Genomic DNA, 13536 nt, shown 5'->3' with positions numbered 1-13536 from the left:
GCGCAGTACTCCCTCAGTACTGACCCTCCAACAGTGTGCACCACCTTCAACGTCCAGTCCTCCCAATGCACAGTGACAGTGGTGTGTACAAGATGCACTGCGGGAACTCACCAAGGTTCCATCCAAGCACAGGGGGCTGGATTCCCCGCTGTCAGGATTCTCCGTTGCGCTGTCAGGCGCACCCACGTCCGGGGATTTGCAAACGGCGGGAGGCAGCCCACACTGGGAAATCTCATTGGCCGGCTGGCGGGACGGAGAACCCGCTGCCAGCCAGGGTGCGCCGCACCGGAAAACTGGTGTGGCGGGATGGATAATCCCGTCCAGGAACTCCACCAACTTAGGACAGGAGCAGCAGATACCTGGGAAAACCACAACCTGCAACTTCCCCACCAAGTCACACAACATCCGGAATTGGAAAAATATCGGCCGTCCCTTCACTGTCGCTGGGTAAAATTCCTGGAGCTCCCTCCCCAACAGCAATGTTCATGGGCAAAAAGGATGCTGACCGAGCTAGCAACGTCCACATCCTGGAAATAATTTTTTAAGAAGTGTGGCACTCCCTCAGTACTGACCCTCTGACAGTGCAGCACTCCCTCAGTACTGACCCTCTGACAGTGCAGCACTCCCTCAGTACTGACCCTGACAGTGCAGCACTCCCTCAGTACTGACCCTGACAGTGCAGCACTCCCTCAGTACTGACCCTCTGACAGTGCAGCACTCCCTCAGTACTGACCCTCTGACAGTGCAGCACTCCCTCAGTACTGACCGTCTGACAGTGCGGCACTCCCTCAGTACTGACCCTCTGACAGTGCGGCACTCCCTCAGTACTGACCCTCTGACAGTGCAGGACACCCTCAGTACTGACCCTCTGACAGTGCGGCACTCCCTCAGTACTGACCCTCTGACAGTGCGGCACTCCCTCAATACTGACCCTCTGACAGTGCGGCACTCCCTCAGTACTGACCCTCTGACAGTGCGGCACTCCCTCAATACTGACCCTCTGACAGTGCGGCACTCCCTCAGTACTGACCCTCTGACAGTGCGGCACTCCCTCAGTACTGACCCTCTGACAGTGCGGCACTCCCTCATTACTGACCCTCTGACAGTGCGGCACTCCCTCAATACTGACCCTCTGACAGTGCGGCACTCCCTCAGCACTGACCGTCTGACAGTGCGGCACTCCCTCAGTACTGACCGTCTGACAGTGCGGTGCTCCCTCAGTACTGACCCTCTGACAGTGCGGCACTCCCTCAATACTGACCCTCTGACAGTGCGGTGCTCCCTCAGTACTGACCCTCTGACAGTGCGGCACTCCCTCAGTACTGACCCTCTGACAGTGCGGCACTCCCTCAGTACTGACCGTCTGACAGTGCAGCACTCCCTCAGTACTGACCCTCTGACAGTGCGGCACTCCCTCAGTACTGACCGTCTGACAGTGCAGCACTCCCTCAATACTGACCCTCTGACAGTGCGGTGCTCCCTCAGTACTGACCGTCTGACAGTGCAGCACTCCCTCAGTACTGACCCTCTGACAGTGCGGCACTCCCTCAGTACTGACCGTCTGACAGTGCAGCACTCCCTCAGTACTGACCCTCTGACAGTGCAGCACTCCCTCAGTACTGACCCTCTGACAGTGCGGCACTCCCTCAGTACTGACCGTCTGACAGTGCGGCACTCCCTCAGTACTGACCCTCTGACAGTGCCGCACTCCCTCAGTACTGACCCTCTGACAGTGCCGCACTCCCTCAGTACTGACCCTCCGACAGTGCAGCACCCCCTTAGTACTGACCCTCCGACAGTGCGGCACTCCCTCAGTACTGACCCTCTGACAGTGCCGCACTCCCTCAGTACTGACCCTCTGACAGTGCAGCACTCCCTCAGTACTGACCTTCTAACAGAGCGGCACTCCCTCAGTACTGACCTTCTAACAGTGCAGCGTTCCCTCAGTACTGACCCTCTGACAGTGCGGTGCTCCCTCAGTACTGACCGTCTGACAGTGCGGCACTCCCTCAGTACTGACCCTTTGACAGTGCGGCACTTCCTCAGTACTGACCTCTGACAGTGCAGCACTACCTCAGCACTGACCCTCTGACAGTGCGGCACTCCCTCAGTACTGACCTTCTAACAGTGCGGCACTCCCTCAGTACTGACCCGCTGACAGTGCAGCACTCCCTCAGTACTGACCCTCTGACAGTGGAGCACTCCCTCAGTACTGACCCTCTGACAGTGCGGCACTCCCTCAATACTGACCCTCTGACAGTGCAGCACTCCCTCAATACTGACCCTCTGACAGTGCGGCACTCCCTCAGTACTGACCCTCTGACAGTGCGGCACTCCCTCAGTACTGACCTTCTAACAGTGCGGCACTCCCTCAGTACTGACCCGCTGACAGTGCAGCACTCCCTCAGTACTGACAGTGGAGCACTCCCTCAGTACTGACCCTCTGACAGTGCGGCACTCCCTCAGTACTGACCCTCTGACAGTGCAGCACTCCCTCAGTACTGGCCCTCTGACAGTGCAGCACTCCCTCAGTACTGACCCTCTGGCAGTGCAGCGTTCCCTCAGTACTGACCCTCTGGCAGTGCAGCACTCCCTGAGCATTACATTGGAAATGTCAGGCTGGATATTATGCTCAAGTCTTTGGAGTGATGCTTGAACCAACAAACTGCTGATTCAGGAGGTGAGTGTGTTACTCACTGAATTATATTAGCAAAACCAGTAAGCAGCACGGTACCCTGCAGGTGTCGGGACAGATCTCTGCAAAGGTATAACGTAGAAAAGGGAATAATCTTCAGATGATCGGTCATAAAGTTCACTCATGGGAACAGATGTGAACCAGAGAGGGGGTGATGACAGCAACACTTCAATATCAAGCGGCGAAAAAGGAAAGTGCGTAAAGCACATGGATTACATACACGTTCTGCAGCCTAATAAACCTTGTTGAGTCTGCTATCATATCTGGGATGGTGCCTCGCACTGGCAAACTTCCTAGTCCCTCTTTTTCCACAAACTGCTTTACTGCTCGGGTTAGGATCCAAAACGGAGGGCTCTGTAAACAAAAAATACAACCATCAGAACAGGTGCAGGCGCGCACAGCCGTCAGCGCGGGTGCAGGCGCGCACAGCCGTCAGCGCGGGTGCAGGCGCGCACAGCCGTCAGCGCGGGTGCAGGCGCGCACAGCCGTCAGCGCGGGTGCAGGCGCGCACAGCCGTCAGCGCGGGTGCAGGCGCGCACAGCCGTCAGCGCGGGTGCAGGCGCGCACAGCCGTCAGCGCGGGTGCAGGCGCGCACAGCCGTCAGCGCGGGTGCAGGCGCGCACAGCCGTCAGCGCGGGTGCAGGCGCGCACAGCCGTCAGCGCGGGTGCAGGCGCGCACAGCCGTCAGCGCGGGTGCAGGCGCGCACAGCCGTCAGCGCGGGTGCAGGCGCGCACAGCCGTCAGCGCGGGTGCAGGCGCGCACAGCCGTCAGCGCGGGTGCAGGCGCGCACAGCCGTCAGCGCGGGTGCAGGCGCGCACAGCCGTCAGCGCGGGTGCAGGCGCGCACAGCCGTCAGCGCGGGTGCAGGCGCGCACAGCCGTCAGCGCGGGTGCAGGCGCGCACAGCCGTCAGCGCGGGTGCAGGCGCGCACAGCCGTCAGCGCGGGTGCAGGCGCGCACAGCCGTCAGCGCGGGTGCAGGCGCGCACAGCCGTCAGCGCGGGTGCAGGCGCGCACAGCCGTCAGCGCGGGTGCAGGCGCGCACAGCCGTCAGCCCGGGTACAGGCGCGCACAGCCGTCAGCCCGGGTACAGGCGCGCACAGCCGTCAGCCCGGGTACAGGCGCGCACAGCCGTCAGCCCGGGTACAGGCGCGCACAGCCGTCAGCCCGGGTACAGGCGCGCACAGCCGTCAGCCCAGGTACAGGCGCGCACAGCCGTCAGCCCAGGTACAGGCGCGCACAGCCGTCAGCGCAGGTACAGGCGCGCACAGTCGTCAGCACAGGTACAGGCACGCACAGTCGTCAGCGCAGGTACAGGCGCGCACAGCCGTCAGCACAGGTACAGGCGCGCACAGCCGTCAGCACAGGTACAGGCCGCACACACAAGCATCCGTGCAGGTATAGGCAGACACACAAACAGACATCAGCGCAGGTATGGACAAGCATGCAGACCCCATAAACAAAAGGCCCACTCCGAATAAAACGGACAGATTTAAACAATTCCGATCTTTTCAGTTGGCCCTATCCTGCAAAGCAGATTCCTGTTACCACCCAGCAATATTCACTAATAATTCCCCATTATGGTGCAGCTCTGTGAAGAGTAAAATACTTTGCACAAAACATTGCAGACTTTTCATATTCCACATCAGGGAAGAAATGCAAATTCTTCTCCTTTCTGAAGTCAGGGTAGATGTAAACCTCGTTGTGACGTACACAGTGGACAGCTGATTGATTATGTCCGTCTCGGCTTAGTCAATAACAATGATTAGTTGAGCAAGTTACTGGATTTGGAGAAAGGAAATCATGCGGAAATACCAAATTCCAGTGTGCTAGCTACTCCAGTCTAATAGACGTGCTCTCAGATATTAGTCAGTGGATCTCAATGTTATGCATCACTTAAGAGGGCACAATGTCCCTATCCGAGCCCAACACAACACCCATGTGTTTAATCACAACTGATCTTTGCGGGAGACACAGGCTTAAATGCACAAGAGAAATTTCTCTTCATAAACGTTCAAACATTCTCATCCAATAATTTTTGTCTTGTGTTTTGTTCCAACCTGTGTATTGATGTTGACGCATCTCTCATCCTTGAACAGCTCTTGTACGTTACTTGGAATCTGTAAGAATACATTTGGAAAGGAGAGTGAGCATCATGGCAATAGGAGACGCCCTCTCAACTACAATATCGGATGATAAGAAAGGAAATCCTTTCAATCCATCATGACCTTGTTGACTCTTCGAACAAGTTATCCAATCAGTTTCACGCCACTGTTTTTTTCTACTAACCCCACAAATGCAGCACTCCTCCACTGGGAAAGCAATGCACCAACTCCGTCAATCACAGGGGATCTTTTATGAACATATTGATAAGGCCAGCCCCTGACTAGTTCCCCCTACTAGGCAGCACGGTAGCAGTGGTTAGCACTGTGGCTTTACAGCGCCAGGGTCTCAGGTTCGATTCCCAGCTTGGGTCACTGTCTGTGCGGAGTCTGCACGTTCTCCCAGTGTCTGCGGGAGTTTCCTCCCACAAGTCCCAAAAAACGTGCTGTTAGGAGATTTGTACATTCTGAATTCTCCCTCAGTGTACCCGAACAGGCGATGGAGTGTGGCGACTTCATTGCAGTGCACAGTAACAAAATGAGGGCTCATCTGGATGACCTCACACAAGCCCCTGGAATGTTTTAATACCATGGGGCCACATATACAGTAAAACAGTGGGGGTGGGATAACCGATTACTAGGGGCCTAATGGGGCCGAGGGACTAACAGACCCCAAATCGGTACATATGATTTTTTATGTATTTACACCGGATCACTTTGTTTCCCCATTTTCGTTTTCTTCTAGACTGCATGTTTTCTATGGATCATTGGTTTGTTTGTTTTATTTAAATCTTTACTCAGCAATGTTGTTACAAGTTAAATTCAGAACCACTAAAAAGATATTTAAACAAAAAACAAATGCAGCACGCCCTCAGTACGGTCCTGACCCCACCCACAGCGCGGCGCTCCCGAAAGCACTCCAGACTCGCAACAGCGTGGCACTCCCTCGGTTCGGATACTCCAACAGCGCTGTGCTCCCACAGTCCTGACCCCATCGACAGCACGGTGCTCGCTCGGTTCTGAGTCTCCGAGAGCGCGGCTCTCCCTCGGTTCTGACTCTCCGACAGCGCGGCGCTCCCTCGGTTCTGACTCTCCGACAGCGCGGCGCTCCCTCGGTTCTGACCCTCCGACAGCGCGGCGCTCCCTCGGTTCGGATACTCCAACAGCGCGGCGCTCCCTCGGTTCTGACCCTCCGACAGCGCGGCGCTCCCTCGGTTCGGATACTCCGACAGCGCGGCGCTCCCTCGGTTCGGATACTCCAACAGCGCGGCGCTCCCTCGGTTCTGACTCTCCGACAGCGCGGCGCTCCCTCGGGTCTGACCCTCCGACAGCGCGGCGCTCCCTCGGTCCTGACTCTCCGACAGCACGGCGCTCCCTCGGTCCTGACTCTCCGACAGCACGGCGCTCCCTCGGTTCTGACCCTCCGACAGCGCGGCGCTCCCTTGGTCCTGACTCTCCGACAGCGCGGCGCTCCCTCGGTCCTGACTCTCCGACAGCGCGGCGCTCCCTCGGTTCTGACCCTCCGACAGCGCGGCGCTCCCTCGGTTCTGACCCTCCGACAGCGCGGCGCTCCCTCGGTTCTAACCCTCCGACAGCGCGGGGCTCCCTCGGTTCTGTCTCTCCGACAGCGCGGCGCTCCCTCGGTTCTGACCCTCCGACAGCGCGGCGCTCCCTCGGTTCTGACTCTCCGACAGCGCGGCGCTCCCTCGGTTCGGACTCTCCGACAGCGCGGCGCTCCCTCGGTTCTGACCCTCCGACAGCGCGGCGCTCCCTCGGTCCTGACCCTCCGACAGCGCGGCGCTCCCTCGGTTCTGACTCTCCGACAGCGCGGCGCTCCCTCGGTCCTGACTCTCCGACAGCGCGGCGCTCCCTCGGTTCTGACCCTCCGACAGCGCGGCGCTCCCTCGGTCCTGACTCTCCGACAGCGCGGCGCTCCCTCGGTCCTGACTCTCCGACAGCACGGCGCTCCCTCGGTCCTGACTCTCCGACAGCGCGGCGCTCCCTCGGTTCTGACCCTCCGACAGCGCGGCGCTCCCTCGGTTCTGACTCTCCGACAGCGCGGCGCTCCCTCGGTTCTGACTCTCCGACAGCGCGGCTCTCCCTCGGTTCTGACCCTATCGACAGCGCGGCGCTCCCTCGGTTCTGTCTCTCCGACAGCGCGGCGCTCCCTCGGTTCTGACTCTCCGACAGCGCGGCGCTCCCTCGGTTCTGACCCTCCGACAGCGCGGCGCTCCCTCGGTTCTGACTCTCCGACAGCGCGGCGCTCCCTCGGTTCTGACTCTCCGACAGCGCGGCGCTCCCTCGGTTCTGACCCTCCGACAGCGCGGCGCTCCCTCGGTTCTGACCCTATCAACAGCGCGGCGCTCGCTCGGTTCTGACCCTCCGACAGCGCGGCGCTCCCTCGGTTCTGACCCTCCGACAGCGCGGCGCTCCCTCGGTTCTGACTCTCCGACAGCGCGGCGCTCCCTCGGTTCTGACTCTCCGACAGCGCGGCTCTCCCTCGGTTCTGACCCCATCGACAGCGCGGCGCTCCCTCGGTCCTGACTCTCCGACAGCGCGGCGCTCCCTCGGTTCTGACTGTCCGACAGCGCGGCGCTCCCTCGGTTCTGACTCTCCGACAGCGCGGCGCTCCCTCGGTTCTGACTCTCCGACAGCGCGGCGCTCCCTCGGTCCTGACTCTCCGACAGCGCGGCGCTCCCTCGGTTCTGACTCTCCGACAGCGCGGCGCTCCCTCGGTTCTGACCCTCCGACAGCGCGGCGCTCCCTCGGTTCTGACCCTATCGACAGCGCGGCGCTCCCTCGGTTCTGACTCTCAGACAGCGCGGCGCTCCCTCGGTTCTGACCCTATCAACAGCGCGGCGCTCGCTCGGTTCTGACCCTCCGACAGCGCGGCGCTCCCTCGGTTCTGACCCTCCGACAGCGCGGCGCTCCCTCGGTTCTGACCCTCCGACAGCGCGGCGCTCCCTCGGTTCTGACTCTCAGACAGCGCGGCGCTCCCTCGGTTCTGACCCTCCGACAGCGCGGCGCTCCCTCGGTTCTGACTCTCCGACAGCGTGGCGCTCCCTCGGTCCTGACTCTCCGACAGCGCGGCGCTCCCTCGGTTCTGACCCTCCGACAGCGCGGCGCTCCCTCGGTTCTGACCCTCCGACAGCGCGGCGCTCCCTCGGTTCTGACCCTCCAACAGCGCAGCGCTCCCTCGGTTCCGACTCTCAGACAAGGCGGTGCTCCCATGGTTCTGACCCTCCGACAGCGCGGCGCTCCCTTGGTTCTGACCCTCCGACAGCGCGGCGCTCCCTCGGTTCTGACTCGCCGACAACGCGGCGCTCCCTCGGTTCCAACTCTGCGACAGCGCGGCGCTCCCTCGGTGCAGACTCTCTAACAGCGCGGCGCTCCCTCGGTTCTAACTCTCCGACAGCGCGGCGCTCCCTCGGTTCTGACTCGCCGACAACGCGGCGCTCCCTCGGTTCTGACTCGCCGACAGCGCGGCGCTCCCTCGGTGCAGACTCTCTAACAGCGCGTCGCTCCCTCGGTTCTAACTCTCCGACAACGCGGCGCTCCCTCGGTGCAGACTCTCTAACAGCGCGTCGCTCCCTCGGTTCTAACTCTCCGACAACGCGGCGCTCCCTCGGTCCAGACTCTCTAACAGCGCGGCGCTCCCTCAGTTCTGACTCACTGACAGCGCTCCCTCGGTTCCGACTCTCAGACAAGGCGGCGCTCCCATGGTTCTGACTCTCCGACAGCGCGGCGCTCCCCCAGTGCTGACTCTCCGACAGAGCGGCGCTCTCAGTATCTGCATGGCTTTCCTCCGGGTGCTCCGGTTTCTTCCCACAGTCCAAAGATGTGCATATTATGTGGATTGGCCGTGCTAAATTGCCCCTTAGTGTCCAACGGTTAGGTGGGGTTATGAGGAAAGGGCCGGGAAGCAGACTTCTTTCGGGTGTTTTTCAGAGGATCACTGGAGACTCGATGGCCTGAATGGCCAGTTTCTGCACTGTGCAGCAAAGTGTTTGACTCTTAAATGCGATCTGAAATGGCTTAGCCTCGGAAGCCTCGGAGTTGAAGGACAATTAGGGATTGATAATAAATGCTGACCCTGCCAGCGACATCCACATACCGTGAATGAATAAACAAAATTCCCTCAGTTCCCATTGGTTAAGCTAGCTATTCTAATGTCTACCCAGAGCGGATATTATTCATTTCCTGCAGCTGAAGTCGGTCTTAATATTTCAAATACTCTGCAAATAGTCATCTGCTGGCCAACCCTCGACACACAGATCAGCTCTTTGCATTTTAGGACTGGAGAACGTAGCAGATGCTGGAATGAGAAGACTGGCGGGCAACCAGCGGCTGGTTTTGCACAGTGGGCTAAACAGCTGGCTTGTAATGCAGAACAAGGCCAGCAGCGTGGGTTCAATTCCCGTATCAACCTCCCTGAACAGGCGCCGGAATGCGTCGACTCGGGGCTTTTCACAGTAACTTCATTGAAGCCAACTTGTGACAATAAGGAGTGGGAGTGCCACTCTGTCGGAGAGTCAGGCCTACTCCTGCTTCTTCTGTTCTTAATAAGCAATTATTATTATTATAAAACTGGTTTACTTTGGGATAAGACCAGATCACAAGCCAAGCTTTAAAGATCAGGTCACCAAAGTAAAGCTGCAGCTGGCAGACAGAACCAACATCTGAAGGAAGTTGGCAACTCCAAATGGACAACTGACCTGAGAATATTACAAAATACTGCATTTGTTCTATGCTCATCAGCAGCTGATTAGGGAACACGCTCCCCATGTTAAGAAGTTGGATTCCATTATTATGACTGTTAACGGCTGCTTGAAATCATTTAAAGCAGATACTCTGTACCGCCTTGCTGGTATAGATACACTTGCCATTAGGAGGCAAGTTATATCAAGAGTAGAACGGATAAAGCAAAGTTAGGTGGATTGACCATGTCCAAAATTGCCCATAGTGTAGGGTGGGGTTACTGGGTTATGGGGATTAGATGGGGTTACTGGGTTATGGGGATAGGGTGGAGGTTTGGACCTTGGGTAGGGTGCTCTTTCCAAGAGCCGGTGCAGACTCGATGGGCCGAATGGCCTCCTTCTGCACTGTAAATTCCATGTCCAAAGCAGGCCAGTGACCCTTTGGCGAACTGTGTGTAGTGAACCCATCCCCCCAACTCTGGAGCTATAATCTGCGTGGAACAATGAGTAGGGAAGGTGTAGTGGCACGATCAGGAGAATGTCCACGTCCAGTCCACGCTGACTGATGTGCCAATCTCATACTGAAGTATCAAAGCAATGCCTGACGCAATAATTACCCCAGCACCTGTACCTTAGTAGGATTCAAGGCAGTGTTGACATTTTTGATCGCTTCATCAAAGTTTTCTTCATCTTCTGGCACTCCATCATCTTTCTTCAACAAGCCTGAATTAATTTGCAAGGCAAAAAGAGAAACAATTAGTGGCATGGTGGATGGTCATTAAATGCCAGAGACTCTCTCTCTCTCGAGGAAGGTGAAGAATCTGATGAACACAACATGTTCACAGAAACCTCATTGCAGTGTCAATGAAAGCCTACTTGTGACACAAATATAGATGTAATTAGTTTATAAAAGATGCAATACTGTTTGAAACAAAACTCCTGGAGATGTGCAGGGGAAGTTTTTCACGTAGACGGTGGTGGGTTCCTGGAACGCGTTGCCAGTGGAGGTGATGGAGGCAGGCACGATAGCAATGTTTAAGAGGTACCTCGATAGACACATGAACAGTCAGGGAATGGAGGGTTATAGATTGTTTGGGCAATAAGTAGGAGGTCTAAATAAGGAATCTGGATCGCGCAGGCTTGGTGGGCCAAAGGGCCTGTCCCGGTGCTGTAATATTCTTTGTTCTTTCCTTTGTCTTGTTAAAGGTGATTTGATTTCGAGCTCAAAGCTCGTTTTCTAATGTCTGTAAATCTGATCTTTACAAAATACTTTTAAAAATGGTTCTGAAGGCAACTTCACATGGTTAAAAAATAAAATGACCAAAATGAATTCATTTTTAAATCTAAAAAAAAAAAAACTTATGTAGCACATGTCCAACTCAATCTCTGTAAAACTTCAACAAATCGATGCCATGGAATAGTTTCAAATACTGTTTTTGTAAAACAGAAACTCAAATATCCAGATTTCTGTGGGTTGGGGGGGGGAGTTTTTAAAATTGGTTTTCCTGGCAGTTCATTAAGGCCTGCCTCCTCACCCTACCTCACACCTGTGGGGTGGTACCTGTCAAGCTATATAACCAAATGTTTCTCTTTGATGGAGAGAAACACTAACAGTCCTTTGTGGACTACTCTGTGTAAAAGAAAATTCAGAATGTCACAAGTGACTCTTTTGCCAATTATTTTCAGTCCTCATTCTCTGGTTGTCAACCCTTCCAATGTTAAAAACAATTTCTCCTTCAGTCACTATCTTCATCAACTTCAACGCGCTGTCAAATCTCCCCGTAACGGTCACACTTTCTCTCGTCTCTCCATCTCTCGTACCATTTTAGTCATTGCCTCCGCACCCTTGCGAGAGCTTTAATGTCCTTCCTGAATTGTGGAGCACAGAATTGGCCAAACGCTCGAGTGGGGGCCTAATTGGAGTTTTATAAAGTTTTGACAGAATCCCCTGGCTTTTGCACTCCATGCCTTTGTTCATAAAGCCTGGATCCTAAATGTCTTTTTAAAAAATAAATTTAAGAGGGCCCAATTCTTTTTTCCAATTAAAAGGGGCAATTTAGCATGGCCAACCCACCTGCACATCTTTGGGTTGTGGGGGGGTGAGACCCATGCAGAGACACAGGGAGAATGTGCAAACTCCTCACAGACAGTGGTCCGTGGTTGAGATCGAACCCGGGTGCTAGCCACTGTGCCACCATCAAATGCCTTTATAACAGCCTCCTCTTTCTGCCTTGCCACTTTCAAAGTCTTATCAAAGACATCGCAGGCGCAATGGGCCGAAGGGCCTTTTCTGTGCTGATTGAATCTATGACTCTATGTACATCTCTCGGTCACTTTGCTCCACCACATCCCCTACCAGCCTGTTTAAATTTGTAAATAATAATAATAATAATAATAATAATAATAATAATAATAATAATAATAATAACTTGTTGTCACAAGTAGGCTTCAATGAAGTTACTGTGAAAAGCCCCTAGCCGCCACATTCCGCCGCCTGTTTGGGGAGGCCGGTACGGGAATTGAACCCGCGCTGCTGGCTTTGCATTACAAGCCAGCTGTTTAGCCCATTGTGCTAAACTAGCCCCTAGTTTTAGTTTACAATGTCTGGCCCCAGCTCGTTTTAAAAATTTAGATTGACATTTGGTCATATCTGGCAGCAAGTAATACCATCAGGTGGGGAGGGAGGGCAGGTCCCCTGGGTTTTCACGAAACGGCTTCTGACTTGGCCATATTTCAGGGACACGCGCCTTCTCGATTTTAATTTCACAACTTGCCGTGGGAAGGGAGACGTGAATGCATGACTTTCAGATTTCTGGCCCAATTGCACAACCACTACAAGAACTATTAGCTTGACAAATTAGGAAGATTTAAAATAAGAACGATTGGCTGTTCAAGCGCAGCAAATCTAATTCGCTAAACCAAATATAAAAATGAAACAAAGATTCCATACCTTGTCGTATTAACTCTCGAAATGCTTCCTTTTCCTTGTACGTTTTTGGTAGCTGATTATTGTGCTGTATGGTTTAAAGAAATAAGAGGAAATGGGACTCTCAGTTTACAGAGATAATTCTATTCACAAAGACCAGACAAGTGTAGGATTAATGGCTTTATAGGGTTATGTCTGCACAGAGAAGTGTTATGGTTTTATGCTGGAGCTGTTAAAGACTTGCATTTATATAGATCTGTCAAACCTCCAGGAAGTCCCAAAGCACTTTGCGAGGTACTTTCTATGAAGTGTCGTCACCGCTGTATTGTCGGAAATGCAGCAGCCAACCTGTGCTAGCCAGCACACAGAAACAGCAATGAGATCACACACGGTAATACGGAGGAATGCCGCTGCCCGAGGGGTTAAACATTGGCCAGGACACAAAGGAGAACTCCCCTTCCTTCTTTTTTATTGGCTCAAGGGATGCCATCGACGCTGGCAAGGCCATCATTCTTTGCTCATCTCTATTTTCCATCAAGGCGGCGGTGGTGAGGTGCCTTCCTGAACCACTGCAGTGCTCTCAGTACACCCACAAGTTTGTTAGGAAGAGTTCCAGGATGTTGATCCTACAACAGTGATATGGTTCCAAGTCAGGATGGTGTGCGACTCGAGGGGAACATCCAGGTGGTGGTGCGCTCCCATGTGTTTGCTTCCCTTGTCCTTCGCGGTGGTAGAGGTTGAGGGCTTGGAAGGTACTATTGAAGGAGCCTTGGAGAGCTGCTGTAGTGCATCTTGTAGGTGGTACGCACGGCCGCTACTGTGGCGGAGGGAGGGATGTGGTGCCAATCAAGTGGCTACTTTGTCCTGGGTGGTGTTTGGCTTCTTAGGTGTTGTTGCAGCTGCATTCATCCAGGCAAGTGGAGATTATTCCATTACACTCCAGACTTGTGCCTTGGACAGGTGGGCAGGCTTTGGGGGAGTCAGGAGGTGAATTACTCACCCGAGGATTCCTAACCTCCCATCTGCTCTTGTAGGCACAGTATTAATATGGCTAGACCAGTTCAGTTTCTCATCAATGGTAACCCTCAGATGATGGTGGGGGATTCAGTAGTGGTAAT

General features: G+C 54.9%; 1 protein-coding gene across 2 annotated transcripts in view; it reads right to left on the bottom strand.

The window, feature by feature from the left end:
* The window catches only part of nae1 (nedd8 activating enzyme E1 subunit 1), a 51826-nt gene that overhangs the window by 11248 nt on the left and 27042 nt on the right, over positions 1 to 13536 (bottom strand). For both annotated transcript variants that reach the window (XM_072517803.1, XM_072517802.1), the window contains exons 10-13: positions 12443 to 12506; positions 10124 to 10215; positions 4754 to 4813; positions 2916 to 3049 (exon numbers count right to left, since the gene is read on the bottom strand). In XM_072517803.1, coding sequence (XP_072373904.1) covers positions 2916 to 3049; positions 4754 to 4813; positions 10124 to 10215; positions 12443 to 12506 — 350 coding nt within the window. The remainder of the gene's footprint in view (positions 1 to 2915; positions 3050 to 4753; positions 4814 to 10123; positions 10216 to 12442; positions 12507 to 13536) is intronic.

The sequence above is a fragment of the Scyliorhinus torazame genome, chromosome 10, assembly GCF_047496885.1.
Source record: "Scyliorhinus torazame isolate Kashiwa2021f chromosome 10, sScyTor2.1, whole genome shotgun sequence".
Taxonomy (NCBI): domain Eukaryota; kingdom Metazoa; phylum Chordata; class Chondrichthyes; order Carcharhiniformes; family Scyliorhinidae; genus Scyliorhinus; species Scyliorhinus torazame.
The sequence above is the reverse complement of the archived record's forward strand: the minus strand, read 5'-3'. Positions and strand labels throughout refer to the sequence as shown.